The sequence below is a fragment of the Meleagris gallopavo genome, chromosome 11 (assembly GCF_905368555.1).
Source record: "Meleagris gallopavo chromosome 11, MGAL_WU_HG_1.1, whole genome shotgun sequence".
NCBI lineage: Eukaryota > Metazoa > Chordata > Aves > Galliformes > Phasianidae > Meleagris > Meleagris gallopavo.
The window spans coordinates 9,585,054-9,610,964 of record NC_139414.1 but is presented as its reverse complement, the minus strand read 5'-3'; the positions used below and the strand labels follow the sequence as shown (position 1 = coordinate 9,610,964).

At 38.3% G+C, this 25,911-nt stretch overlaps 1 protein-coding gene and 1 long non-coding RNA gene across 8 annotated transcripts; one reads left to right on the top strand and one right to left on the bottom strand.

Moving 5' to 3' along the window:
- Positions 1–1,634: 1,634 nt before the first annotated feature.
- On the bottom strand, positions 1,635–24,059 carry ZBTB38 (zinc finger and BTB domain containing 38). Of its 5 annotated transcripts, none has more exons than XM_085233187.1 (3): positions 23,582–24,059; positions 18,123–18,233; positions 1,635–7,571 (listed from the first exon to the last, which is right to left on the bottom strand). In XM_085233187.1, the coding sequence occupies exon 3, from the start codon at positions 7,569–7,571 to the stop codon at positions 3,990–3,992; it is 3,582 nt and encodes a 1,193-aa protein (XP_085089313.1). In that variant the 5' UTR covers positions 18,123–18,233; positions 23,582–24,059; the 3' UTR covers positions 1,635–3,989. The 5 variants fall into 5 exon arrangements, with proteins under 5 accessions (XP_085089313.1, XP_085089314.1, XP_085089315.1 ...); XM_085233188.1 differs by lacking the exon at positions 23,582–24,059 and adding an exon at positions 22,666–22,938; XM_085233189.1 differs by lacking the exons at positions 18,123–18,233; positions 23,582–24,059 and adding an exon at positions 11,712–12,780.
- Positions 11,474–25,911, top strand: LOC104912553 (uncharacterized). 3 transcript variants are annotated; one of them, XR_014885565.1, is made up of 5 exons: positions 11,474–11,714; positions 14,259–14,426; positions 22,937–23,112; positions 24,053–24,188; positions 25,655–25,911. It is a non-coding gene; the product is annotated as an uncharacterized LOC104912553 (long non-coding RNA). The 3 variants fall into 3 exon arrangements; XR_014885564.1 differs by lacking the exon at positions 14,259–14,426 and having other exon boundaries at positions 11,491–11,714; XR_014885566.1 differs by lacking the exon at positions 14,259–14,426 and having other exon boundaries at positions 11,491–11,751.

Sequence of the window (25,911 nt, the reverse complement as noted above, 5' to 3'; positions counted from 1 at the left end):
ATTAGTGTTTCCTGAAGCTATGGATCCTAATCTGAAAGCCTGGGATCTCACTGCCATCTGGAATAAGCCCCGGTCCCAGCACCTGTGGCAGGTGTGCCTGGGCTCCAGCTCTGCCCAGCTGCAGCTCCGGGTGCAGAACAGTCCAGTGGAACTGCCGCACTGAAGGTGCAGCAGCTCTAGGCTCCGCAGGCACAGGTTCTGACAAAACCTGCAGTGGCTGTAGTCCTACAGCAAAGAGGTCATTCAGCTGGGCATCAAGGAAAAGGCTCCTTTAGAAAGTTAGTTAGTAGGGGTCTACGGTTTTTCACCTTAGGTTCTTTAGTATGCTAAAGGAAAGCTTAGAAAGTTCCAAGGAAGCAGTTATTATTTGTTTCTAGTTGGAGTCTTCTGCTGTGATTCCATGACCATTCACTTCTCCCACATGAATCTCACTATTATTATATGCCGTGGAGCCCTGTAATTTGGCTGTCAGGCAAACATCAGCTCCATTGCTTGGTGGTTTTCCAGCAGCTGTGAAATTCCCTTTTCATTCCCACACTCCATATCAGGTTAAAGGAAAAGAGATAAAGGTGGCAGGAGCAGCTCAGGGGACAATGAGCTGCTTCATCATATCATAATGTGGGAATTTGTATGCATGCAAAATACAAACTTGCACAGAGACATAGGTTTACATAAGCTGATTTTTACCTGCTAGAAGTGACAGCTTCCTCAATAGCTCAAATTGAGGGATTTGATTATCTACAGTTGGCTTCCAGTAGGTTGTCTGCTCTGTCTGACCTGCGGGTGGTGAACCCAGGCTCAGAGTTGAGAGCTTTGGGATGGAAAACTCCTGATCAGAGAAGGAAGAGGTATGGTTAGCTGTGTTGCAATAATTTTGACACAGGTATGTGACTTTAGTTCTTCCATAACACCCTTGAAGGTTACATGATGCCTGGAGTTCACTGTTTAACTTAACGTCACCTTTGAAGTAACTTTTAATTAGTTTTTTAAATAGGACAGAAATATATATATATGTAGCCAACTTCTGATTGTCTAAGTATACATCTCTACTGAGGACCATCCCAATATCTCTAAATAATTTAGCTTAAATTTAACTTTAAATGCTGAATTTAAGTTTTTCTAGCTGAAGGGGGAAGTACTTTGACTACAGAGTTTTCTATTCTGTTCATATCTTCATATTCTCTTATGCAATTAAGAAACCATGCATATTGGCAGTATTCCCAAGTGCTTGGAAGTGCACAGCGTAAAATACACAATCTATACCACAAGGATACCATCAGAATTTAATTTTAAGTAAGATTTGTAAAGTTTTGGGTCACCATGAAGATGTTTAAGATGGTTTAAGATGTTGCAAAGCATTAAACACAGTTTACCTGTCTTCCATTCCTTTAAGGTACCGAACAGGTAGATTCTGTTCACCTCAGCACAGTGTTCACCAGTACTGCACGATGCCAGCAGATACTGTCACTTCTCTTGAGTTCTGGCGTGTTCTCAATTCACTGTTCTGACTTTAACAGAGGGAGTGTTTGGTAACTCTGTTGCTTAATCTTATAATGAAACATATGGTAGAAGATACATATCTCTTGTCTGTAGAGATTTAGTAATAATTTAAAAAATGGAGACTTACAGAAAAATAGGAAGAGGTTATTTTAATCAAGCAAAAACAGTTATAATAACTCTCTCTAAAAATAAAATTAGACTCTTTATCAATCCTTAACATCTGCATTTAATATTTTCTTCTAAACAAAAATACAGATGCAGCAAATTACAGTCTTTGACAACGTACAGTATTTACTTTCTCTTACACTTATTTTAATTCTAATTTGGTCATTAATACTTAACTCATTACTTCAATGTGTTACTTGTAGTAAAAGTGCCACAATTGAACTATAAACATGACATTGCCATCTTAAAACTCCTTTGCTATAAACTGTAGATAATATACAGAGTTACAAAGTCATTGTGTTTTTATCAAAATATACAAACCCCCCCCCAAACCTAACACAAGCTATCAATATTTTTCTTATGAACTATACAGTTATATAAAATATCTGTAAAATTATCTTTATATGTATAAATATTCTACCTTATTTGCTTTGGTCTATAATTATCGTCATACAAGTCCACTTAGAAAATATCTTCGTGTACTTTCCTTGAAACATCATACTTTCCTGTATTTATCCTACTATTATCCTAATTGAAAATGGAACCAAAACTGCTATGAAACCAAACATTTCTCAAAGGTTTCACAGCGTTCATCAATGACAGGATAAATAAGTGGACTACATTATTACTTCAATCAACACAGTACTATAATTTCAATTGTAATTTTATCATACCCAAGCTATGATTTCCATTAGAATATTTTGGAAAACCAAGTAAACAAATTGTGTACCATATTTGTACATAGAATTGAGGTTCACTGACCGTTGTCCAGACTTAAAACATTTTTAACACTTTGTAACAACGAATGTACATAACAAATTGGAAGTGCAGATAGAGTACAACAGAGCCCTATGATATAATATGCAACTTGTACACATTTAACCTCTTCATCTTTTTAAACCTCTTCATTTTGGTTAAAATTAACACTATTTTGTGAAAATGTGATTAACTGTACTGTTAATTTCGGTGATTTCTTCTTTCAGAAGCTTACCCTCCTGATTCCTGGTGAATGCAAACTGTGCAGCCAGAAGGCTCACCGTAACATTCTGGTGCAGCAGAAGAAAGGAAGCAGAAAGGCCAACGTGGCTTCTTCCAGCAACCCCATGCTGGCACTTCTCTGCTCTGGGCCTACTATGCTTGGCCAAGGGACACTGAGATGAAGCTTGCCTGGGGTGAGACGCTGAGACATACGAAGTACTGATATTGCATTTAAGGCACAGGGATGACAAGGAACCCCACAAATTGGCCCTATCCCTGTTATATATGGAAACTGCTTCAGGGATATACATGGAAGCAAGAATCTGACTATTTACCTCTTCCTCCCAAAAACCAAAGCATTTTCTGTGAGCTGCACTGTCATTTGTTGTCCAGGCATTACAAGAGGATGTGGAGGAAGACACTCTTATCTCCTCTTCTTCTGCTGAGAAGAATGGTATTTCTAAAAGACAGGCATTTCAGACTCACCAGGAGGTGGACGCTTGTATTACAGAATTCTTCAAACTACACTACTTCATGAGAACAATTTTCTTTCAACAGATGACCTGAATAACTTTACAGCTCAATCGCTTGGAACTTCTGCCGTTTGGAAGACTGGCTACTATGATTTGCACTGAATCTTTATTAAATGTTTCAGAGATGACTCTAATCTGGCATACTTTCTGCACAAGCATTCAAAGACGTAATGCATATTATGGTAACTACAAAACTGAAAATGGAAAGGAAAAAAGGTTTATACTTCTGTGTATGTTTTGTAAATGTTGAGTTACAAAAAAGCGCTCAAAAACTCAACTGTACTTCAGCATACCCAAACTGATGAATCATTGCCCATCTTCACTGTAGAATACACTAAATCACGATTTGTTTATAAACACATTAACTTTTGTTAAAAAAAGCGACATATGATTTCTGCAGCAAAAATTCCTTCTATAGTATATAATTTGAACCTACATATTTATTTTGTCCAGAATTCTGACTGAAAAACAGCACTGTAGAACAGTTCAGTGGCTAGTTTCTTCTAGCTTTAAGTAGAAGTTTAGTTGGTCTTTTTTTTAAATTTTTTTTCTTCTTCTTTCTCTCTACATGTATGCTAGAAGTCTATTCTGGCAAAACTATTTGGGGTCTTTCAAATTAAGTTTGTATTATTGCAAATACTAGTTTTTCTTTTCAGTGTTATTTTTCTTTCCTTTGCATATATTGACATATGTTTAAATGAAGACATTTGATCTTCGTAAATTATCTCTGTGGAGAATTTTCCCCATTCAAGGAATCTACGTTTTCTCCAATATATAGTTTTGTATTTTTCCTCTCTTTTGCACAACTGACACTCAGAGTGTAACTTCTGGAGTTACACTTTGTATGGTTTTTCCTTCACTTCCTTCTGAGCCAAGAAAATGTTGATTTTCCAACAGCTGAGCACTTTCATTGCAGAACTGTTCTTTTCTATCTGGTGGACCTGTACTTTTGAATAGATGTTTCTTCTGGTGCATTCCCAGAGCAGCTGCCGTCTTGCAAATTTTGGGGCACTGAAAGCAAGCATATCCTTTTCCATTATGCTCACGTATATGTCTTTGCTCATGGTTCCTTTTGGTAGAAAGATACAGGAAACTCTGTAAGCAGAACTGACAGTGGTAGCGTTTTTCTCCAGTATGAATTCTTTCATGTATTTTGAGTGTTTCATTTAAAGTGAATGCCTTATTACAGTACTGACAGACAAAGTCTTTGACACCCAGGTGAATACGTTCATGTTTCTGTAAATTTCCAGGGACTGAAAAACATTTACCACAGGTTTTGCAGGTGAAGGGCTTTTCCCCTGTGTGACACCTCATATGCATTTTTAAGGTGGATGGACTTTGAAACTGTTTTTGGCATAATTCACAAATGTAAGGCTTTGAAGTAGATACATGCCAATGTACATGTTCTTGAGTTTCTGCAGTGGAGTTCTGATCTCCTTCACAGAGCTCACAATGAAGACTGGGCATTTCTGTGTTCTCTTCTTGACTAATTGCCTTGTCTTCAGGAGCACTCCTGAGCGCATACTCTCGACTGCACGGACTGTGACTTTCCATAATGGTGTTCCTGTTTCCGTGCTTTTTCCTCCATTTGGTCTTCTTCATTTTTCTTAGCTGTTTAGATTTCTTTTTCGGTTTGTAATTGTAATATGGTCTCCAGGGTTTATCACTGGAATCCTGATCACTTACATCATCACACATTTCTGTCAGCTCCAGGCATTCTGAGCTATAGAGTCTAGATGGGCTTTTCTCTTTTATCTCTGTTTCTGATTCCTCATTTAGATTGTCCTGTTTGGACTCGTGTTTAGATTTTCGTCCCCTTTTACAAAATAGCTTAGATCCTAATATATGCCTTTTTACAATAGCCTCGTTACCAATTTTTACTGTTATCTGACAAAGAGGAGCAACATTGCTGTCAGTAGATGTTCCAGGTAAGGCTGGCTTTGCAATATAAGTCTCAGTTTTACTCGACTCTTCAGCAGCATTAGTGGTTTTGCTAGATGAACCTCCAGATCCTTGGATGTGCTGCGTATCCTCAGCTGCTTCTGCTCTGTTGCACAGCAGTGCTTTCTTTTTCTCCTTAATAGGTTTTGATTTTGTAATACTTTTTCCATAATTATCTGACCCATACTTACAATCATCACTTACAGGTTGACTAGGTACACTGTTAGAAGATTCTGTCTTACTGTTTTCTACAGAAGTGATTGTTTTACTGTGCATTATTACTGATGAAACTCTGCTACTGTGCATTATAACAGAGGGTGCAGAACTGCTGTAACTGATTACAGAGGTTGAATTTTCATTCACATTGGTTAAAGACACAACTGAGGAATCATACTCATGAGAACCAGAGTCTTTTGTAGCAGTGGGAACTCTTTTGTCAGCTGTGAAGAAGTCTCTTTGCAGATCAGAATTTAAGATACCTACTCCCCAAGAGGAAGAGTTCTGAGGATTTGTGGAAGATGCTGTATCATTACATGAAGAAGTGTCCAAGACAAGAGTTCTGTTGTTTGATAATATATTACTTTGAAAATTCAGTGGTGGTAGCTCAGAACTAAGAGAACTCTGGATGAAGCAGTTACTAGAAGCAGTTTCATTAACTTGGCTACTTGTTTGAACGTTTTCATACGTAGAATTTCGGTAGGACTTATAAGGTAGTCGCCTGCACTTCATGGGCAGAAGTCGGTAAAGTTTGTATGGGTATACACTTGGTTTTAAGCCTCCATTGGCTGTCTTCTTACTTACTGAGAGACGATGGTCAATTGCATGGAAAGACTTCTGATGATTTTTTAGTATATAATAAGTCATGAAAGTCTCTAGGCAGAAAATGCACTGATACCGCCTTTCTCCAGTGTGCCAGATCTCATGTCTTGTGCGATACTCAGCTAATGCAAATACTTTGTTGCAGTAGTGGCACGGGTATGTTCTTCTCCACGAATGCACATTTGCATGTCTTCGAAGGCTCGACAACGTTACATAACTACGTTTGCAAACTATGCAAGTATATAATATTTGCCCATCAACAACTTTAACCAAGTGATCCGTTTCTGGTAAAGCGCAGTTTGCATTAGAATAATCAGTTATGCTGTTTTCAGACAATAGAGGCTCTGTGTTTGCATATGAACTCTCATTCCTTCCATCTGTAGCAGTATAATTATCTGAAAAATTTTGTTCATTCCCACTGTGAACAGATAAGCTACTTGATCTCATACAGACTTGTTCATGACTTTCCAGTATATTTAGATTTGCAAATTGTTTGCTGCAGTATTTGCATATGAAAGTTTCCTGATGCTCTGAATGGAGTTGAAGATGAGTACTGAGTAACGCCCTGTCACTGAACGATTTTGCACAGCAGTTACAGCTGTAAGCAGGTGGAACAACAGTTGTCACAGACCCAGAGATATTAGCAGATGTGTTTTCTTCTTCTCTGGACAAACTGAGATCTCCTGCTTTACTGTGAGGTTTTGGAATGGAAATAATTCTCTGATCATTAACAGTTTCAGGCTGGGCTTCTGCACTGGCTACCGTAGAGGCTGGTACTTTTGCTACAGCCAAACTAGTACCCTGGGGTTTGAAGGCTGCTTTAGGAGTAGTACTACATGCTTGTTTTACTGGCTGAATGAGTGGCGTAGCTCGGACATTTTCATAGTGGTCTTCACCTGCACTGTACAAAGAGCTGCCTTCCTGTTCAAAGTGAGGCGTTCCTTGAAAAGTATCTCCCCCTGAAGAAACAGCGTAGGAGTGCTCTGCCAACGTACTGGCTGGCTCTGCATCTTTGCAAGTGTTGCTTCTGTCAAGGCTGACGTTGGGGGTTTGTATTGTCTCAGATACCTTTTTAAAGTTTGCCCTCAAATCAAGTGGAGAAAACAAACTATTTTCAGTTTCAAAAATCGAGAATGCATTTGTAATTCGTGGTCCATTTGTCACAGCAGACTCTTCATGTCTCTTTTCATGTTTTTCCTCTTTGACTGTCCCTTTCTCACTAACACAGTATGCATAAGGGCAGGGGGAGCTTGAAAAGTTAACATCTGTAAGATCTTCAAGAAACGATATTCCCAGTTTTTTCCCTGCAGCTGCAAGGTCTGTTACAGTCTCTTGCCTCTTAACAACCACTGTGGAACTGTAGATGTAGTTCAGTATTTCTGTAAACACTTCAGCTTTGAGATCATCTAATTCCAGTACATGACCCGAAATACAGATAGTACGACTCCAAAATATGTTTTTAAAGTAAAGACTTGAAGCTGCTAGCACATTACTGTGGGCTTTAAATTTGGTGTCTTCCACAATTATGGTGACATCACATAAAATACCCCTAATGCGCTGTTCATTTAAAATAGAAAGTACAGTGTCACTATGGAAGTCGTCCTTGAGATCCTTTGAATGGGACATGACTGTCATCTACAACAAAAAAGAAAAAGGATTCATTTAAATTACATATCAAATTTATAGTTCTGTATTTCTCTTACAGTTTTTTTTTTTTTAACATACCAGCTTTTGTCATAGCATTTCATGTTGAAGTTACTTAGATTCACGAGTGCCAATGATATCAAAGGTAACCTGGCCTCTCAGGACATCAGGATGATTATTTATATAGAGCGAACTCCAGGTAGAAATTATTTTCTCCCAGCTGACTGACAGTGCAATCTTAGACGCGTCATCACATCCATCAGTTGCACATTCCTCACTTTATTCCAGCTGTGCTACTGCCTCAACAGATACCTAAGGACAGATCAAGAATGCAGGGACACCTGTAGCTCCTCAGCAAGAGGCAGGTGATCTTCCCTCACTGCATGGCTTAGCCGCCCACCCAGTGCCTTTCACTGGCAACCACAGCTGCCAGCTTTCATTTGTGCCAGCGGCTGTATCTGCCCAGATTCACACTAAATGACTCACTGAACCCTTGAGGAAACTCCCCTAGCACGTGGTTGAGGTATTTGGCAGTGGTAGTTATGGGGAAGATTGACTTGCCGTGATCCTGTGGATACAACTGCTTTGTTTTCTGAGGCTGTTAGTCATAGAATTACTTTAAAACACAACTGCATTTGATCATCTTATTAAGATGGTATTTAAAACAGGGATTTGAGATCCTATGAAATAAAGTTCCAGTTGCAGGGTCAGTTTTCATAAACAACAAACAACGACTGAGAATATACCGGCTCTCTCACTCAAGGTATTCAGAGGTAATTCTTTGTTGAAAACAAGGCTCATGTAAGTGCCGTATATTCTCGCTCTAGCTGACCTAGTTACATTTTGGATAGTTCATCAGAAATCCATCACGTATTTCACTGCAAATCAAATCATGTAAAAAAAAACAAAAACAAAAAACATGTACAACACAATGTAGTTGCACAAGATATAATTCTGTACATCTAGGATGGAGCTCTGAAGTAACATTTGTACCTTACAACATAGACAGCATTTCCAGCAGGGAGGTGCTGTCCATGTGAACAGCCAAAACTCCTAAGACAGTTCAACAGCTGAGAATAGTCTATGCACAAACTTCAGAAAAATCAAATTCCAAATTCTCAAAAAATACCACCCATGCTTATGTATATGCCACAGAGTGCAAGAAATCACTCCATCGCTGTAACCATGAGAGAAATGTAGACTGGTATTATTTTGATTATCTGGTCACTCTAATTATCTGGCCACTCACCCTAGCTGTAAATGGAAATGCACTGTTTTGTTCCTTTAAATTACTAAATCATGGTTTATCATGTTTGTTCATTACACTTATTTGACCTAAGAAATATTTATTCAGTTGGCGTGATAACATAAAGCTTGTGGAAACTGAGTATAGTTATTTCCTTTCTGAAACCCCCTAAGTAATTGTAGATAGTTTCTAGGATATGAAGTCTATACCGAAAGAATACTACAATAATACTTCTTTTCAAGCCAGCAGCCACTACTGCATAATTGATTCTTTTTTCTCATTGACAACGTTAGAGATTACATTGAACTTGCTCATGTGATACAGTACTAGAAACCAACTGTCAGACATCAAAAACATTTCACAACAGGAGCTACTGATAGAGTTATTTCCTGAGCATACGAAATAAATGATGCCAGCTCTACCTCCCGGTGAATTATCCTGTAGGATCTTGCCTGAGCTTTTGCGTTTCTGTACAGGAGACAGCTGGTTTTAGCTCAAAGACGTATCATCTCACACAGTTTGCTAAATATATCAGACTTTTTTTTTTTTTTTTTTACTACAAGGCATGTTTCTGCAAGGCCTACTAAAAACACTAGGGTAATACATTGTACAAGTTTTACTATACAGCTAGATATTCCAAAATTTATCCTCCTAAAAAGAGAAGTGAATACTTTCATTTTCTACTTGCATGTTCACAGATTGACAGCTTTTGTTGTTTCTGAATCACAGATATAAAGGCATGCTCAGTGGAACACCAAACTAGATTCCTTTTGTAAAGATAGCAGAAACTATCACTTGGTTTTTGGACGGGTAAATTTTTTTTGCTGTGAGCTAAACCATCTGGTACCTATGTCACTGTAAAGTTATACAGGAAACTCTGGAGCAAATAGAGTTTTAGAGCCAGTGGTTTTGGTGCTATCTCAAAGCAATTCCCAAGTAGTCCATTTATTCACGCATGTAATGATTCTCTACTTCCTCTGACCTCTCTTGATTCTTCCATTTGTCAAAAATGCTGTAAAATCAGAATGCCCTACCTAGCACACACACAAATGGAATATTTTAGGAATACTTTACATTCCATTTGAAGTTGCTATGGCAAAAACAGGAAAAGCATTTCAATTTCTGAGGAAGTGCTACTATGACCAAGAAACACAGAATTCATTGGGAAAGACTGATCTCCGTGTCTCTTGGTCAGTGCGTTTACTGAAAGATAACGTTATCTTTTCTGACATCAAGAGAATACTCTCACAGGACAGTTGTATGAAGAGTACTAAAAGTTAACAGACAGTTCAGAGATGGGTGCACCCAAATAAAAACGTGGCTAGCTATGCCTCATAGATGATACTGCAAATTGCAAGGACCACATCAGCCAGCTCCGTACGGGCACTGAAGAGGGAAGAAGCTACTGATGATTTTTATATCAATATTATTTTGGAATGAACAAAGAGATCACAAGAAATGTCTCAGGCCTACAAACACCAACTGTAACAATTAGGAAAATTTTTACTACCAAAGTTGCAATCCAGGAATATTATTTTTAATTCTTGCTAAACTTTTGAGTCTATTGTCAGGAAAGTGCACTCCATGACACATGGAGACAAACTGTTACTCCGCTTCAGACCCCAAACTTAACAGACCAACTGGCAGCATCAACAGAATAACAGTAGGGCCACTTGCCTGTACCTAGGGAAAATAAAAAACAGCAAGCTGCTTGATAATCTGTTACAACAGTTTTTGAATTTATCTGTTTTTTAATCCCAAACATGGGATTCTGAAGATGTTACTGCCTTCTGGTATTCATCCTATGGAAACACCATACTAGTATTACATTCAGCTCCATTCCATGCTACTAACATACTTTGAGGGCAAACTCTGTTTTGTTTCCAGCCTGTTCTCCCAAGCAGTGATGACCATTCATCAGCATCCAACTGTCTTACAGGGCACTGTTTTGCTCTACAGCAGAAACAGGGCTAGGCATCAAAACTGAGCTAACAGAACAAAAAGCAAACAAAAACAAGTAGCCCCCCAGCTCTATGATCCTGATCCCTGCTTATACAGCAATATTAGTTCAGTACTTGATGTCGAACCATCGCTTTCACGGCTGTTTTTGTTTCCCTGGTCCCTCTGGGCAGATGGCACACAAGGCCACCCACACCAGGCTCCCCTCGCTCTCCCAACAGCCTCGAGCATGCACTGAAATCTTAATGATTATCTTAATTATACTTAATAGCTTGCAATATGTTTGCAGTTTAGTGCTACATCTGTATGGTGACCCATGACTTCTTATAAGCACGTTGATAATGCTCCTATTTCAAGTCTGATTCTTGCACCCTGGCCTACCCTGTCATACTTCCTCCTTCTAGATGTTGCAGCCTCGTAAGTGCTCCAGACTTCAGATCAGTTTTTCAGCCTGCCTCTTTCCTCTGCCTCGTTATTCGGACAGCAGGAGGGGAGCACCTTCGGGTACAGCACTGTAAGCACGCGCGGGTCTCCACAGCCACCGGAACCGCTCCGAAGGCCTTGTAACTCTTCGTCGTTATTACATCCCTAACGCATTCCCTCAACTCCCAGTCCAGACTTGTCGTGACAGCTTCTCCTCAGAGCGAAAACAGCTTTAAAGCCTCATTAGCACCCAGAGAAGCCTTGCGCTTCTCCTGCAGTTATGGCCGTCGCTGTAAGACCCGAGGAGAGCCCCGTCCCCGCGGCAGGACGGCCGCCCGGCCCGGTACGCGCAGCCACCGCCGCTCTGCCCGCGGGGCTCCGCGCTGCCCACACGGTGGAGCTGGCCGCGCGCAGAAGCAGCCCCAGGCCCTCTTCTGGTTAAAGCGGCCGCGAGCAAAAGGCTGTGGCGGCTGCAGCGCAGGGTACGGCCCGCTGGTCCCTACCAGGTACACGCGATACCAGCTTGCGACGGGGCAGCTTCACGTCAGTACACTTGTGTGTCTTGAAACAGCCTCCTGAAACATCAAACGCTTGGCAGCCCTTCAGCTGCGGACTGACGCTTCCTGTTTATGGGCAATAACTGCATTCGGACTAAATCGCATCTCGAGCTAAAGCAGCGACGCGCGTTACTTATAGCATGGTTTCTCCTAGCACCGACAGAAACGATTAAGCACTAACGTCACGGCGGAATGCAGAACAACTCACTGTTTTGAGCTACATGGCGATTAGAACCACGCCTGCGGGGTCTTCCAGGGCAGGGGGCGGGCGGCAGCGCGGAGCAGTGGCGGCGTGTCCCGCCGCTGCGGACTGACAGGTGCCGGCTCTAGCGGCGCGCGGCCTGCAGCGCGGGACCCGCCGGCGCGAGGCGGGAGGGCGCCGCCGCCATTTTGCTACGCTAATCCCGGTAATCGGATTTGCCCGCGGCTTGTGAAATACGGGATGGCTTCGGCGCTGTGGATGCCCTGCGCTGCTGGCTGCCGCATTGCATCTCGTGTTTGTTCTGCTGCAAATGCTCCGCGTTTTGTTAACGCTTCTATCTGTGACATTTAACGTGTCAAGCTTTTGGTTTACGTGCAACTACTGTGAATTGAGAACAATTCCCTAATGTCCGGCCCTTTGCTCTGTGGCCATCAGTGCGGTTTTGTCCACACCACTTCCTGTTCCTTTATACCTCATGAAGAATTTTGTTTGCTTTACTCCCCTTCAAAGCCTTTCTTGTGTGAAAGGTGCGTGGAGAAAAGCAGCTCAGCACTGAAGTTCTGCAATTCCCCACCAAAAAGGACAGAGTAGAGATACTTCCTTGAAATGATCATATCTGCAATAAGTTCTGTTTGGATCCTTAAATGAGTTTGCAATTGCCTTCACTTCCTTACCTGACAACAGAAATAAACGGTTTCATGAAGACACTTCTTTCAAGCAGCTGTCTGACCCTCTGTGCGTATTGCTTACATTATTTATCATCTCAGGAAACAAGTGCTACAGTACTGTCAGTGCTTCAGAAGCACTAACAAATGCTTGCCTAAATAAAGAGAGAATTAGTTGGACTTGATGTAGCCAGATGCTCCCATAGATTCGGCCTTCCCACACGTGTTCTGTCTCTGCCCCTTCCCCACGTCCTTGGAATCACAAAGCTGAGGAAAAAGCTGGGCCTTGAGTCAGGTGCAGAATGTCTGGAACGTAACGGAGCAGACTGTCATACTAACATCCAGGTTACTTCTAATGGGATCTCGGACTTTGTGTATTGCTTATGCAATGTTCCTCAGTATCATTTTAGGCATGTACATAAATGTTAGTATGTACTAATGAGGATGTATGAAAGAAGTGCCACAGAAGTATTTGTGACTAACATTTTGTCAGTAAGAGTACAATAATGTGGATTAAATTAAACCTGTTATAAACCCATAAAAGAAATAAAGAACCATGCATTACTGAGCAGTGATAAACACAAGTATCTCTTTAGACTATGTGAAACAAATTTAAGGAAGATTAGGTTTTCAATTCCCACTACATCTTAATTCATTTTGCTTTTTTTCTATTGTTCTGAAAATCGAAGACATAAGTAACTCATATAGCAGATACCCCTAGTTTAAAGACATTAACTTATTTGTACTTGGCTGTTCAATGCCCTGGCAGTTTAATATCTATAGACAATGTAATAGAGTTGAAGAAAATTGGGGTTTTAATTATTATTTTTGTGTGTTTTCTTAGGGCAACTCTAGCTAATCCACTGTAAAAAGAATCACTTTTTCTCTGACCAGTACGGTAATTCAAGGTGCTAATTTCCTTTTGTAGGTTTGAGCTACTTGAATTTACAATCCCATCAGCTCCTTACAGATGTACTCTTTCAGAGTAAGAAATTCTTTACAAGGCCAACTCGGCAACACCCCAGATTTTACTTTCTCATTATAATGCTTCATTATAAAACCACTTGTACACAAAGAAAATTGATTAATTCTTACATGATATTACTGCAAGGTATAAAGAAAACTGTAAGCAAACTTCTTTAAAATGAATTAAACAGTCCCAAGGTTTCTGAAGTGGGAATCTATGTATGCTTGGCTCAAGTCTGACAATCTCACTTCTGCAAATCATGGCACATGGTATTTTTTCCTTAGGAGTAAGGAAAAGCTTAGGCTGCATAGTAAAAAAAGGAAGTGTTCCAGTATTCTTCTCTGGTCAGTATTCCTCAGCTTCCCTTATTAATGGCAGCAACAGCAACATATGTAGCATTACCAGATCTAGTAAATTGCTCTTAAGTGACAAGTCCTCTCAATGCCTTGAGTAGACCAGACTATCCAGGAGAAAGATCTTTGGATGGACTGCCTTCTCCTTTGCTCTCACAGCTGAGGTCAAAGCAACCAGCCATGCTGCTGAGATCAAAAACAAAGCTCTTCACCCCTCAGGCAGACCAGCCCAAAGTGGTTCCACTCCCCTTTCTGTCAAATAAGAAAGGAAAGGCATTGCTTTGCATAACATTCTTTCTCTCCTAGACCACTGAGTGAAGGGAGAAGCTGGGGAAAGGAGCACAGTTACTGAGACTTGTGGCAGCTGCCAGCCTCTCCAAATCTGGCTGGAACAGGAAAGCCTGGCAAAAATCATTTGATTCTCAAGCTATGTGAGCTGTGCATGTTTACCGAAGAATCAGATATATCTCTAAGGTATACTGGCTTTTGACAATTCATCTTAGGCATGGCTTATTCTATGTCTCATTAACTCTAAACAAACACAGACAAGCAAATTTTGAACATATAAATTTAAGATTGTCTCTCCACCAGAATAAATAAGAAAATGAAACAACTGGAATACCAAATACATCCAAATTATTCTTTAGCAAAAAAAAAGAAAAGCTTACGTCATACAGCTACTAACAATCAGCTGACCTTACATCTTGCTGTCTCTGAACACTCTCAACATTATTTCCATTTAAGTCTTCATTTTTTTTCTTTGCTGCTGACAGGCCACTTTCTGGCCTCCCACACTCCTGGGACACAGCAGAGTCCCTAGCCAGCACAGATCGACTGCAGTCCTGAGACTATGTTTACAGATAGCGTTTTCTATTTTTCTTTGTTTACCATTGTCAACAAAATTATCAAATTAAACTTGTAATTTCATTTTGGACAATTATTATGTTGTATTCTGTTACTCATTCATTATCTGAAGGATGAAAGTTGTCCAACTATTATCTCATTTTTCCAGTTTTCAGAGGAAACATCCTTTAAATATCTAAATTGACAAGAGCAGCAGGCAAATTGCATGCTCAGGGGCCACTATTATTCTCAGTCAGGTGTGCTGGGGACCAGGCAGATACAGCATTTTTTGCTTTTTCCTACAGCTGACATAGCAAATCTTGCTAGACTGAAAGCAGAGCAAAATCCTTTCCCCTGCTAACACCTGATTTAGTGGCCTGCTGCATGGCTGGACAGCCAATTTTAAAAGTTAGAATTGGTCTTCAAGCTGTTAACTGGCCACCACTGGCCACCAATATTCCTTAAAAATGTTTTATTTTACTTTTATACTGCTAAAATTTAGCATAGCAAAAGCAATGCATAAGTGATAGCTATTACTCTGAATCACCACTTAAGCGTGGCAATTAATTTTAGCAATTTCTATGACACATACAAAAACTTTGTCTGTGTGCTCTTAAATGTTCTTAGACTCCATTCTGTACTAACCCAAGCCCTCCTCCTCTTCTTCTGTTCTGCTGTATGTTTCCAACCTAAAAGCTGTTGCGGGGCCTCTGTGCAGGCAATTGGAGAACTGTAGCAGTAAGCGGGCAGCAGCTGGCAGCAGGAAGAAAACCTTGATATCTATAGCTCTGGTCTGTGTTGCGTGCTCAGCCTCTCACATCAATTATCCCAAGTAAAACTCATTGCCTGGCAGTAAGCTTAGATCAGATGGGACATAATAAGAAAAACAACAACAAAAAAACAACCATAAAAACCTGTCAACTTGCATCTTCCGAGTTGTCTCATGACTCCTGAACATTGCTGTGTTAAGTGTGAAACCACCTTTCTTATTTCATACTCCAAAAAAAAAAAAAAAAAAAAAAAAAAAAAAAGTCAAATGGAAATCTTTTAATGGATTTGAAGAGGGCTTTAATTAAGCTACTGGTCATATAGACAACTTCTCTATTGACCATAAAAACTGAATTTAAGCTCAGAACTTGCAGACTCCCATTTTTACTATCTGTTTAATGATTGGCATTTTAGACTGACTTCTGCAAGATGCATCATGTTGGGGTAGCATAGTTAACCCAAAGGACTGTACACACTTTTCATTTTAAATACAAATTAATGAGAATAAAGGCCAAAAATAACGTGTATAAACTTGCTGAAGTGAGTAAACTGATCTTAAGTGTATGAATCTTAAAAATGTAAATATATAAAGCAACATAAAACAAAATAGCACACTGTAAACAATTGCACAGAAAGTACTGCCTAAATACTACATCTTAGTCTTATTCTGGAAGTCCATGAACAACTGGCATTCTGTCTGATAGAGATTTTTCCCTTTTTCCTCCTCCTTTTTGTCACTGAGTGTTAGAAGCCAACATTTGGCGATATCTTTTTGCGTGGGTATGTTAGAATGAGAGAACCACAAGCGACAGCAGTCTCTTTTTTTCTTTTGAGTGGCTTTAGTTTGTCGTGGTGTTGAACAGAATAACCATACTTGCATCTGTATGCTGGTGCAGGATTCAAATTTACAATGGGTGCACATTTATGGAAGATAATGGAAATCTTAATTTCCATATTTTGTTGCCATAAAGAAGGTCTGTAAGTATTCACAATCTTGGAGAGAGGTTTCAACTTGCAGACCAAGCAACTGCAAGTGCAATTTAATCTCAAAATCACAAAGAAATTTCTACAGAAAACACAAGGTTTGGGGGTTAAAACCTTTGAGTATTAAGAATACACATTGGGCCATGCACGGAAGTCTTTTTATATGGTGATTTTGAAAATGCATGCATTATTACTAGCGCATGATATGTAAATGCATTGGGCTGCTTAATAAGCATTCACTGGCACACATCTGCAGCTTTGCTAACGTACCTTTCATTCGTATGTGGTTGCCAAGGAAACAGGTTATGACCCAGTATTCTACCTAAAATATACTGAGCAAGTAGTCTGTAGCAGTTTACTTAAAATAGGTATAGCTTAGATTTTGAAGCGTATTGCTTCTTTAAGTCCAGGTAACTAATTTAAATGTTTTGTTGATTAATTTAAACTACCGCTGCCATCTTATAGTCTCTAAAAATCTATTACCATTTTCTTACAACACTGTCTATTAAAAGTAAATTACAGAAAACATTTTGATACGCTACAGGAATTCCAGATGTTTTTGTTGTTGTTTGTTTTTAAATTTGGTTCCTTATTCTGCATGTTGCTTAGTAGCCTTAATATTATGTCTATTTTGAAATATCACAGGGTGGTCTTTGAGGTCCCTTCCAACCAAGCCAACCTATTATCCAACAAACTGTTTCCCAGTGAAGTTTGAGTGAAAAGTGCCACGGAAATCAACAAAAATTGCTAATGTAAATGATACTCTGTGGCCATATGCAAAAGACCACATTCAAAATTAATGAATTAATCAGTTTCCCTGATTATTTCACTTAATACCTACATACTTCAAATCTAAAGCATAACTGCCAGACTTAATTTAACAAAAGTGATTATTATTGTACATTCACAGTAAAAAGAAATTAAGCTTCTAATATTCGTAGATTTCATGTAAAATGTAAAACTCTTGTTTTGAAATATTTTTTATCACAGTACTGCACTTGAATTTGTAAAGAGCTGTTCACAACTCACTATTAGTAGCTTTTTTACTACCCCTGATTACAGTCATGTATTAAGGTAGAGATTAGCAGTTTTTAGTTGAATTATATACAGCAACTGTATTAGAAATTGGTATCAGTATTATGAGAGTTCCTCTACCTTTTCCATATGGCACAGATTGGTAATGAACAGTAGTGACTGGGATCCATTGCCAGATTTAACATTATGGCAAGCTCAGGAGGTTTGCTTGCCTGCCAGTACGTTTGGTTTGTACAAATCATTGGAGGCTTTCACAATCTGTAACAGCCTGTTTCAAACATTTATTCTGTTTGATTTAATTCTCCAACCTCTATAGCAACAGAAGCCCAGCAGGAGCTGAACAAATCCAACAAAACTGATATATGAGTGATGTACCATAGTGTACCATAGCGAGAGCAGTCTTTTAAGTGATTCTTAGAAAGGTAGCTCTTTAACCAAAGTCATGTAATGATGTGGTTTCAGAGGGTTAAATATTTCAGTTGTATTTCTCTGTGTGTTTTAAAGAGATTTCAGCTTGCCATGTTCACCCCATAAACTTACCCGCCTAAAATCAGGTTGTTCCTCAGTTAGAGTCTTTTAGAAGTGGTATCGACAGGTATGTTCGGCAAGACCATCTCAGTAATTTTGTGAACTCTGTGGCTGTCAGTCAGCCTGCAAAGTGGAAAATCCAAATTTAATGACTAAATTAGTATACAAGTACTGGTTTCCAGATACATTGTGTAATTCATCTAAGGTTTTCTTTGCTGTGGGACTGTAAATCTACGTCTGGGAGGATTGCAACATACCAGCCACAAAGCAGTACTGTTAACCAAAGGATTACAAACATGGCTTCTGCCTGCATTATTTCACTGTGCTTTAACCTGCATAGTGTAAACTGGACACTATATTTCAAAGTATACCCTAAAAAGAAATCTAAGGATTGTTTCAAGTTTAAAACCAATTATTTTATTGGGATCACTGAAAAAATTAGACTAAAACCAAGCCTGGCTCTACTGCCCTTCCCCCAACTATTTCCAAATTTTTCCCAACAGTTCTACGTGATAACATATCAAATAATGAAGGCTTCACAACTTTCCAAGTCAGTCTATTCCCGAGTTTCACAAGGTAAAATCAGTGGAAAAGCAGTGTTTTTAGGATTAGGTATCACAGCTTGCCAATTTAGAAAACAAATTATGGTGTGGGAAGAAAAAATTGTCATTACCCTTGACTCCACTGAAATTGCCAAAACCAATTACAAGTTATTCTTTATCTTGAAAGCCTCCTTGAAAGCATGCATTTTTTTGCAGTCTTTCAGAAGGCCTTTTGCTTCTCCTCTTTCCCTTCTGCCACTTTTTTTTTTTTTTTTTTTTTTTTTTTTTTTTTTTCCTCTCTTGTCACAGATATTATCCTAAGCCTTTTCTGGACAACTCTTGCTCTCTGGAATATTATTCCTATGACTTTCTGCTTAAATGACTCATCATTCTGAAACATCCAGATTTTATGTTATTATACATCAAACACAAATAATGTTTTCATGTAGTAGTTTAAAATTATTTAGAACATGGCCGCGTTCCAAATATATACTAAGCAAAATCAAATTGTTCCACGCAGCAACTGAAAAACCTTTCAGATCAGGCACTACGAGCTGATGGACATTTTTATTGCAGGAAGTAGACATAGATACATCTTCCATCTGCAAACATGCTATCCTATTTTCATAAATAACATACAGGAACTACAGGATCCATTACTTTGGCTTTAAAATGCAAAAATATGAGCATTTATACTTTAGCATTTACATACTTTAGTACATTTTTTAGTGTATCTTGATTTCAGTAAATATTCTAAAGCTCATGTATGTCTGTAACAAAGGCCAGAATGAAGGAGATGTTAAATCCCTGTTATTATCTCCAACACCAATAAAGTCATAAGCACATCTACATACACAAATGACTGTTAAATGTTATGCTGAATGGGAAACTTAAACATTGCACTGGAGGAATCCAGTGGTAAAGGGACTTTACCAAAGCTGAAGTATTTCCGAATTTGATAACACTAGAATTCAAATACCATACATAATAAAATCCTTTTAAAACATAATGAAACAATTCCCCTGGTAAAATACAACAGAGGCACTAGGTGCCCCCAGAGGGTTGTTACCTGTTCTTTACTACCACAGCCTCTGCATAATAGTCTGACAAATATTATCTCAACACATAGTTCCACACTGTGAGACCTGCATTTTCAAATCCAAATGAAGTTTAGAGCCAGAAGTAACCTTAATCAGAAAGGCTAGTAAAAAGCAAGCAAGATAAGGTCTAATTGAATTATTTTTCATTTCATTTTCTCTCAAGTTTTGTGTAGATTTTCCATTAGGCAGAAATGGACTTTGCATGGATAAAGCATAATTATAAAAAGGCTTCCAGGATAAAACTGTACAAAAACCCCATGTTCTCCCACAACAACAACATCTGAGAAGCTGTGCTAGAGGTGTGAAAAACCGCACCTGTTTCTATCTGCCCTGGTTGCCCCGTTAGCCAAAGCGAATAAAATGGATGGAATTTACACAACATTTTGTATTGTGGCTCTGGCTGTAATGCTCTGACACTGCATTAGATGGATTTAACTACCATTAAAATGTATACAGCAAACCATGTAAGAGAGTCAAAATGAAAACAGCTTGCTAATTACTAGAATCCTCCTTAATAAATAATTCAGTTTATTTAGCTAGAAATTACTGCTCATAGGCTGCCAGTGAGTTTTTCCAGAATCATGAAAACACTTGAGTCCAGTCATATTAATTATGAGAGGACTTGCACCCCCTAACAAAAGAGTAAATTTGCAAATAGATTTGGAACAAGCGTGGTGAAGCATGCTTGTGTAACAGAGCTACGCTTTCTTTAAACGCTTTGAGTGGATATATTTGAACACAAGGACAGAATAAAAACAGTTTAACTCAAAGTACCCTGTCTTCCCTAAAGATAAGTATCAATGGCAATAAATAGATTGCTTCTGCATAGCATTAGCTCAGCAACTTCCTTTAAAAATAACCACACAAAATATAAACAAGGAAATGCAGTTTTGGGACCTACATGTAATGGCGCACTCCGTGTCATGTTTCAGACTAAAAAAAAATCAATAGAAGCAACCTACTGGAGATAAATAAGTAAATAGGAAATTAAAGCCAACTTTAATACATCACTGGGGAAATGCTGTTTATTACGTTTTCAGTTTAGTTTTTTTAGGTGGAACTGGAAAATATTGCACTGCATCAAACTTGTCTCATAATTATTAATCAAATGGGTTTTATTATCATTATTAAGCACTGGCCAAGATAGATGGCAACAATCATATTCCTGAACAGTTTTACTCTGCATCTTTGTAATGTACTGAAGTGGTATATTTAGAAATAAATGAGAATTTGTTTGATAGTACTGAAACTGTCAAGGCTATTATTAATGTAACTGGCCGTGCTTCTAAATACCTCCTTTGTATTAATTTGCAGTGCTGTGTCCTTATCTGAAGCAAAATATTCTTAGTCATTTTAAAGTCAAGGACATGAAAGGAAAATGGCTACCCTGCTGCAAAAGTCTCGTTGCAGCAGTGAGAATTTCTCAAGTCACGTACAAAGGGGATTCACAAGGAGATGCACTACATTATAAGTACAGTAGAGACACTTAGTAGCATCTATTATTGTGGTCCACATAAGAATTGGCTTCACTGATATTGTTAAAATATTGGCTAAAAATAGAATAAAGAATTATAATACTTAATTTTTGCAAAATCTGTGAGGTCTGCAAATCACCGTAGACTACAAGTGAGCTTATTTTATAAAATCTTGCTTACAATCCTACACAAGTTCTTTTCCAGTATGGATAAGTAGATCTTTAGTGCACCATCAGAATGTGTCCACTATTTAAAGAAAGATTTATTAGCATTCCCATGGCTGAATTCAGCAAAGGTGGAAGGAGGTTTAAACATACTTCTGATTCTCTACATTTCTCTGCTAATAAATGTTTCAGTGATACTTTTATCTTTGTAATAATGAAACTGTCACTTCGTATACACACAGTGCAAACTTTGACCTACATGCAAGACATTAAAAAAGGAAACTAGGGTACGTTTCTGGAAACAACCACTGCAAAACAGGAATAAAATAGCTTTTTCTTGTGCACAGCTTCATAAACACGGCATCGTTTAACAAATGATAGCCGCATGGAAACACAAAACAAGATCAGATTCCCACTTAGGACTGCAAACAAACTTAACTGTGAAATTTCCTTTTGCATTGTGGTATTGTTATTAAAGAGCATAACTTCATTTTACATCTCTACTATCGCATCTTTTAGAAGGATTTGGTTGCCAAGGAAACTGGTTCTGGCCCAGTATTAATCTGAAACAAATATATTACAAAAGTTGGTGTAAGTAGTACAATATTCAGAATTCTTTTTATTCTTAATGCTCAACATCAGGTTTTTGCACCTAAGGCTGTTCAGCTTTTCTTTCGTAACCTTTTTTTCTGTGAAGTGAAACACACTTCAGTGAACTGATACACAGTGTGAGCTGACAGGGCCATCTATATCAATCTCTCTATATAAAGTCCTTCTACCTTAAAATAAAAAGGAATACTGAAGGTTTATGTTTGTAGCCAACACTGAAAAAATAAGCATGCAGCATATTAATCTTTATTTAATATTTCGCACAAAACGCAGAAACCGCTTACAGCAACTGGAATGTTTTTCATTTTTCTTATCTACCTCCATTTTTATTTTTGCATTTTTAGTGCATGCTCAGTAATGGTTATAGTCAGCTTTAAAATGTGATTGAATCAATAGGGTTTTCAAAAATTCTTTTGTTGCAGAAGCGTTGCCACGCCCTTAGTACATATGATTATTTTAACAGGCATGATTGCTCCCCTTTCACAATAGAATTTTTCAAAAGCAGATAAAAACAATTGCCATGCCAATATTTGAAGCCCACAGTTTGATACAGTTGTTTTCATTAACAATTTTTTTTTTTAATCTGAAAGCTACATTCCAAAGCCCATTTCATGTTCTTGCAACACTGACGAAGAAATCAGTAAAACATGCAAATCTCAACCTACCTGCGTGTATCACTTAGTGCAGTGCCAGCAGGGCAGTGCACCCAGCCATTTTTATGAAAAGCGATGGAGATAAATTCTATTCTTGGTCTTCTTGATAATTTTTTTTAGAAGCAGTTGTCAAAAACCAGATGGGAAGCAGGTTGAATAGACCGTGATCAGGAGAACTGAGTTTATCAATAGGGAAAGCAGGAGTGGGGAAAAAAAAAATGTCCTCATCCAAGGTTTTCCGAAACTGCAACGCAAGGTTGTTGTTTTTTTTTCTCCTCCTCAGAGTGTTCAGAGCTTGAAGCTGACCACTGCAAAGGCCACTTGTCACATTTACTGAAAATCAGCCTATTGATATCACAGCTGAAAATATAAACTCGACAACCAAAGCCCATTGCACAACGTGGACTGCGTAAGAGTTAAAAATAGATTCGACGTGCCTCCTACCTGCATAATAAATATGTAAGTTTCAAGTGCTTTAATTCGATATTCACATTAATTAACAATACAATATACATTATTTAAACTACAGTAAACGCAAGAAGAAAAAGGGTGACACCATCTGGAAGCACGGTTTGCTTCTTTTTTTTCTTTCTTTTTTTTTTTCCCCTTTCCAAGGGCTAATAATGTAGTTTGAACGTGATGACAAGCTAACAGCTCACCACATTGCAAAAGAAAAAGAATTCTTAAGGTGATGCTCAAATATCTAAGCCTGTAATGAAGCACAAGCCAGTTTTCACTACTGCATGATATGGCACACAGACCATTTAACATACTCACATTTGAGATACTAGGCACGGTATAATGAATTCAATACACAGCATGCACACAGCACAAGCAACGTTAATCCTGCCTGCCATTTTAGGCTCGCAGGAGTAAGATACATACTGCAGCACAGCTCTGGTAAGGGAGGAGGCAAGGGACAGCTCACCTTAAATGCAGTATCTGATTAATGTTGTAAGTGACATTGCGTATCAGCTACAGAGTCTTGGTTCAACTGGGTGGGAGGGAACAAAGAAAATTGTCATCAACTGGTGATGCAAGATGAGCTCCAGTCACTAACACTGTTAGCAAACTCCAAATTCTACAATGATACAGTAGTAGGCATTTCAAACTCTTATCAAAATCTGCCTGTGCAGTGGCTGAGTCCGCCTGCCGACGAAAACAAAACAATCTTCTTGCTTATTGGAGAAAGGCTGGATTGACTACGGTGGCGTCCTCTCGATGCAGAAAGATGTCGTATCGCACATACTAAATCCTGGATGCTGTGCTTTCCTAATTCTTAAGTTTTAGAATTAGAAAATAAAAAGACTGTGATAGAAAAATACCGTAACTAAAGATGCAACGTTCATGAAAATAAAACATTCTTTTTTCTTTCCTTTCTGCTTTTTCTCTTTTGCAGTCCATCAAAATCCTGAGCAGTATTGACAAACCACACAAGCACAGGGTCTGCCTGCAAGATCAGCTGTCTGTGTCTACGCTACACCCTGTTAACCACAAGCAGTGTGAGAGCTAAAAATATCCGCAATGCAGAAACGGTAGGTGCTGTGGTATACAGTTCTGATCAATTATAAAAATGTTTTTCTTCACTCAGATATAACAAAAGAAGGAAAATTGGTGCTAATTTCCTTCAGATATTATCTGTCAGACTTAAAAAAAAAAAAAAAAAAAAAAAAAAAAGCATAAGTATAGTGACCTAGATAGCACTAAGAAGACTTAAGCAGCATACAAGCACCCTCGCTGTCAAAGCAAGGAAAATGAAACAATGATTGTCTAATCAAACTGAAAGCAGCAACTTACTACCACAATCCAAATTCCAAAATGCTACATACAGTGTACGCACATCTCATGTTATTGGGAGATGCAAAGCTCCTTTGTTTTTTTCCTCAGAGGCTTTTCTTAGCTACGGTTGCACAATGACATTCTGACATCATGGAGGTCAGTACAGCTACTAAAGTGCTCTCATTGTTTTAAGAAAAAAATAATTTTGAAATATTAAACTACAGCTGTAAAAATAAAAATAATTTTTAAAATCATATCTCATTTTTAACATCTTTTCGTTACCTTCTGAGATTAATACCACATGCATGCTGTTCTGCTGCATACATTTAATTGGTATCATCTTCTGCAGAAATTGTAATTGTGGGAATTAGATTTTTATAGATTAGAAGTGTTAAAAAAAAGGCTGATTTCCTAGAATAATTCAAAATACAATAGAATATTTCATATACTTAAAGAAAAAAAATGCAGAATAAAAAAAAATTGAAGACTGCTTATCAGAATTTTTTTAAATGCCTAATAAATAAAGCCATTTTTATTTGCATTGTCACTGTATCTCCAAAGGGAGAATGAGAGCATCATGAATTATTTTCCCAGAAGAGTAAATCAGCATTTAAGGTAAAACAAACCATAAGATCTGTTAATAGTGCAAATTATCCCCCACTCTCCACCTTCAGTGCCTTCTCACAGCTTCCTTCCGTCTAGCCCAAACACCGCGAGCCAATATCCAATACACAGCCAGAATAGTGAACATTACACTTTGCTCTGAAAATATATAACTGAAATATTTCTTTAGGTGACTATTTTTGAATGTATATACAAGTGGATATAAATGCTTTCTGATCAGCACTGATCAGCATAAAGAGATACTTGAGAGACCAGATATGTACAGAGCAGCACTGTTTTTCATTAGACCTGCCAATACAGCTAGAAAAGCAAGGCACCACATTTTCAAGGTTTCTTAGGAACCTAACTATGCTATGATTTATTTTTTCTAAAACAGCACCTGTTTTTTAACAGTGAAAACTGCTACTAAGTATTGCATTAAATAAGAAAAGATTGCAAAGCAACAACAAAAGATCGCGGTATGTACGTATTAGATTTGAAATAGCTTCTTGTAAAAAACAGGCAATTTTCCCCCCTTTTTAAAAATGATTTTACAGGTAGATATTTGGAGATTTTTCTCTGGAAAATTATTTGGCTTTTATTCTCTTTCATTTTACAGGCTGGGAAGGAGATGATCCTAGCAGTCAGTGCTTTAAAATATTCAGAATCCCCTTCCATAAATAGCACATCTGTCACACAGAAAGGGAACCCAGCCAGCAGAAAGGGAGAGCAGACCAACCAAAACAACTGCTATTCTGATACATGATTACAGAATTAGGATTTTTGCCATCGTGTATTTGGATATTTTTGTTTGGAGCTTTTAAAATTAATAGATGTCTGATTATATAAACTTTAAATTAAAAAGATTGTTATGTA